Source organism: Centroberyx gerrardi, chromosome 11 (genome assembly GCF_048128805.1).
Source record: "Centroberyx gerrardi isolate f3 chromosome 11, fCenGer3.hap1.cur.20231027, whole genome shotgun sequence".
Taxonomy (NCBI): domain Eukaryota; kingdom Metazoa; phylum Chordata; class Actinopteri; order Beryciformes; family Berycidae; genus Centroberyx; species Centroberyx gerrardi.
The window spans coordinates 10,266,192-10,269,033 of NC_136007.1; the positions used below are offsets into that span (position 1 = coordinate 10,266,192).

At 39.5% G+C, this 2,842-nt stretch overlaps 1 protein-coding gene across 2 annotated transcripts in view; it reads right to left on the reverse strand.

Moving 5' to 3' along the window:
* Positions 1–897: 897 nt before the first annotated feature.
* The window catches only part of plac8l1 (PLAC8 like 1), a 4,904-nt gene continuing 2,959 nt past the window's right edge, over positions 898–2,842 (reverse strand). For both annotated transcript variants that reach the window (XM_071895980.2, XM_078286766.1), the window contains one exon: positions 898–1,955. In XM_071895980.2, coding sequence (XP_071752081.1) covers positions 1,824–1,955 — 132 coding nt within the window. In that variant the 3' untranslated portion in view covers positions 898–1,823. The remainder of the gene's footprint in view (positions 1,956–2,842) is intronic.

Below are 2,842 nucleotides of genomic sequence, written 5' to 3' on the forward strand. Positions count from 1 at the left end.
ATATCCGTGAGAGTTAACAAATTACATATTTGCCCTTTGAGGACCCATCTGCTTTGTGTATAAATAACATTTTCATATCCGCACAGTTCTCGCCGGTTGGCATTTCGGGTTCAGGGAGCCAGAGCACTCAGTATTGGATTAATAATATGATTGAACGCCTTAGGGTGAGCCAAGGAATAGAAGGATAAAAGAATAATAGAAATATGCAAATAGGGTTTATTATCGTCAGAGTGTACTTGAACTGTTGTGCAGGAGGCCTGTAATCTGCAGTACATTGTGGCCTATATGCTGGGTTATCAGACAGGTGGTTCTGCATACTGAATAGACTCGCAGGCTTGTTTTATCCTACGCCCCAAGATAAAGAAAGCAATACTCAAAACCACTGATGCTTACATGACTTTAAAAACCCAAATGACTGGTTAGATAACACTGAGCCAGCACTTTTTCTCTCTTTAAGGAAACTAAATTTGAGACTTAAAATCCACTTGGATTTAGTTTAGAATACTATACAATGACAGTTTGTGACATTGAAAGTGAGATTTGGAATTAGTCTTATTTGTAGATAGATATTGTCCCTAACATTGAGTTGCAGCCCCTTTGCACAATCTGAAATTGTCTCAAAAGCTTTATGTTTCCCACCTTATTTTCCCTTCAGGACTGAGGTGGATTTACCACGTTATTGCATCTGGTGATTTGGTGACCAAGTATAACTATAGATTACCAAGTCAGGTCCATGTCATTAATGTCAAGTCTCAAATCTAAATGTAGAACACCAAGTCAAGTCAGAACAAGTCAAGAGTCCAGTATCAATTTAATATCTTAAAGAAAACATCTATCTAGGACTTTTCAATAAAACATGGTTTTAATAGTATAAAAACATGGTAAGTGCATCATGAGTTTGATTTCTATAATCAGTTTCAACTTAAATTCAATCATTCCATACAAATTCAGGAAACAGAATTTAAATTCAGTCGTCTGGTGGAACAAATCTCATCACTTTCAGTCTAAGTCATTTACACAAACACAAGATCTTTTGTCAAGACTTTAGAAACCTTTTCAAGTCATCAAAGTACAAGTCAAGTCAAGTCTCAATCAGCCCAATTAAAATTGTGACTCGAGTCCAAGTCATGTGACTCGAGTCCCCACCTCTGAGGTGTGCTAACCAGTTACTTTGATTATTACCTTACTCCAATTAAGATAATCAGATAAAGGCATTTATATGGCAATTTCAATTGAGTATTGCCTTAATTGGATTGAGATCTAATTACTAGTGTTCATGTAAACGTACTCAGTATGAGTAAGTTGGCTGTGTTGTGGGAGTTTCTGGTAAGTGTATTTATAAGTACTGAGTGCTGTTAGTGGCAGCTACTGCAGCCAGATGTTATGGAAACAAAGTGTGTCTGACCTGTTTTTTTATCAGCACAAACTGTGGTTGAGGCAGCGCTTTTTCTACAAAAAAAGCGGAATATTGTTACGCTCCCTTATTCATCAGATCCTCTCTGATCAGTAATCTAAAAGTGGGCTTCAGTTAGTATCTGGGAACTCAAGGTGGCTCTAAGCACTCCACTCTGGTTCAAACCTCATCGCTCTGATTCTTCATGCTATTCATGCCATTAATCAAAGTTCGTCCTTTACAGTCTCTTCTTTGTATTATATAGAGAAGGCTTGATTTATTATGCAAGACCTCCTCAGGAGCATTTCAAAGTAGTTCAAGCCTTATAGTATCGATTCTTCATGCTATTCATACTAGTAATCTCAGCCGGTCCTCTGCAGTCTTCGTTGAATTGTAAAGGACAGGCTTCGTTTCCCTCTCCAGAGTTTCTTCAGGAGCACTCCAGGGCGGTGGACACCTGATACGTCTGAGTCTTCGTCCTCCGCTTTATCTCTCTGATCATCTGACATACAGCCAGATGGTAACAGCAGCACACTGTGGTCCAGTCCTCACACACACTTCCCTGTGAATAGACACACACACGAGCGCACACAGACACACACAATAGCGCACACATATGCAGCAGGAACACGCACAGAAACACAAAGCACAAGACATAAAAACTCACAAAAACACAAACACTCACACACGCACAAGTGAAAAGTGGATATGTGAATGCATGTAGTAACAAATAGGAAGGCAGACATGTACAGAACAATTCCCCCTGGCCTCGGAGCGGGCTTAACACCTGTGTTGACATCTGTGAGCAGCAGTGGGAGTTTCCAGCAGCACTGTCTGTTGATTCGGAGCCCTGTGGCACGCACACTAAACATGTCTCACATTGTGCATTCATGAGTCTTAACTAAAACTAAATGAAGAAGTGCTGATTGCTGCATACAAAGGAAAGCAAGAGAGAGCTTTCACTTTCGGTGAGTGCATTGACAGAGTGATCTTGATTCTAGCTGATATTCAGGTTAAAGTTATATTAGGGATGTGCTGTTCGCTCCGGCAGGGGGGTCATACTTTTCAAAAAAGTATGACTGTGCAGAACTATGTTTATTTCTGAGCCACAGATCTTTCTAGCAATGACATCGGCTCGCTAGAATGTAAACAACAAATTAAAAATGTCATTACAAAGTGCAAATAATATAATTTGGATGGAGAGCTTGAGAAATTGTGATGGACAAGCCGTCTCATTTGCAGTTACTGCAGCAGAGTAAGATGTAGCTAATATTGCGATTCATTTTTCTGCCCCACGATACGTATTGTCACATTTTTGTATTGAGATATATTGAATTTAGATCGATCGTCCCATCCCTAGCATCCACCTTGCTCAATTCATCAAAAAACAAAGTATCACATTATCATTATTTTAAAGCACGCATCTTCACCTCCCATTCACGAATATCC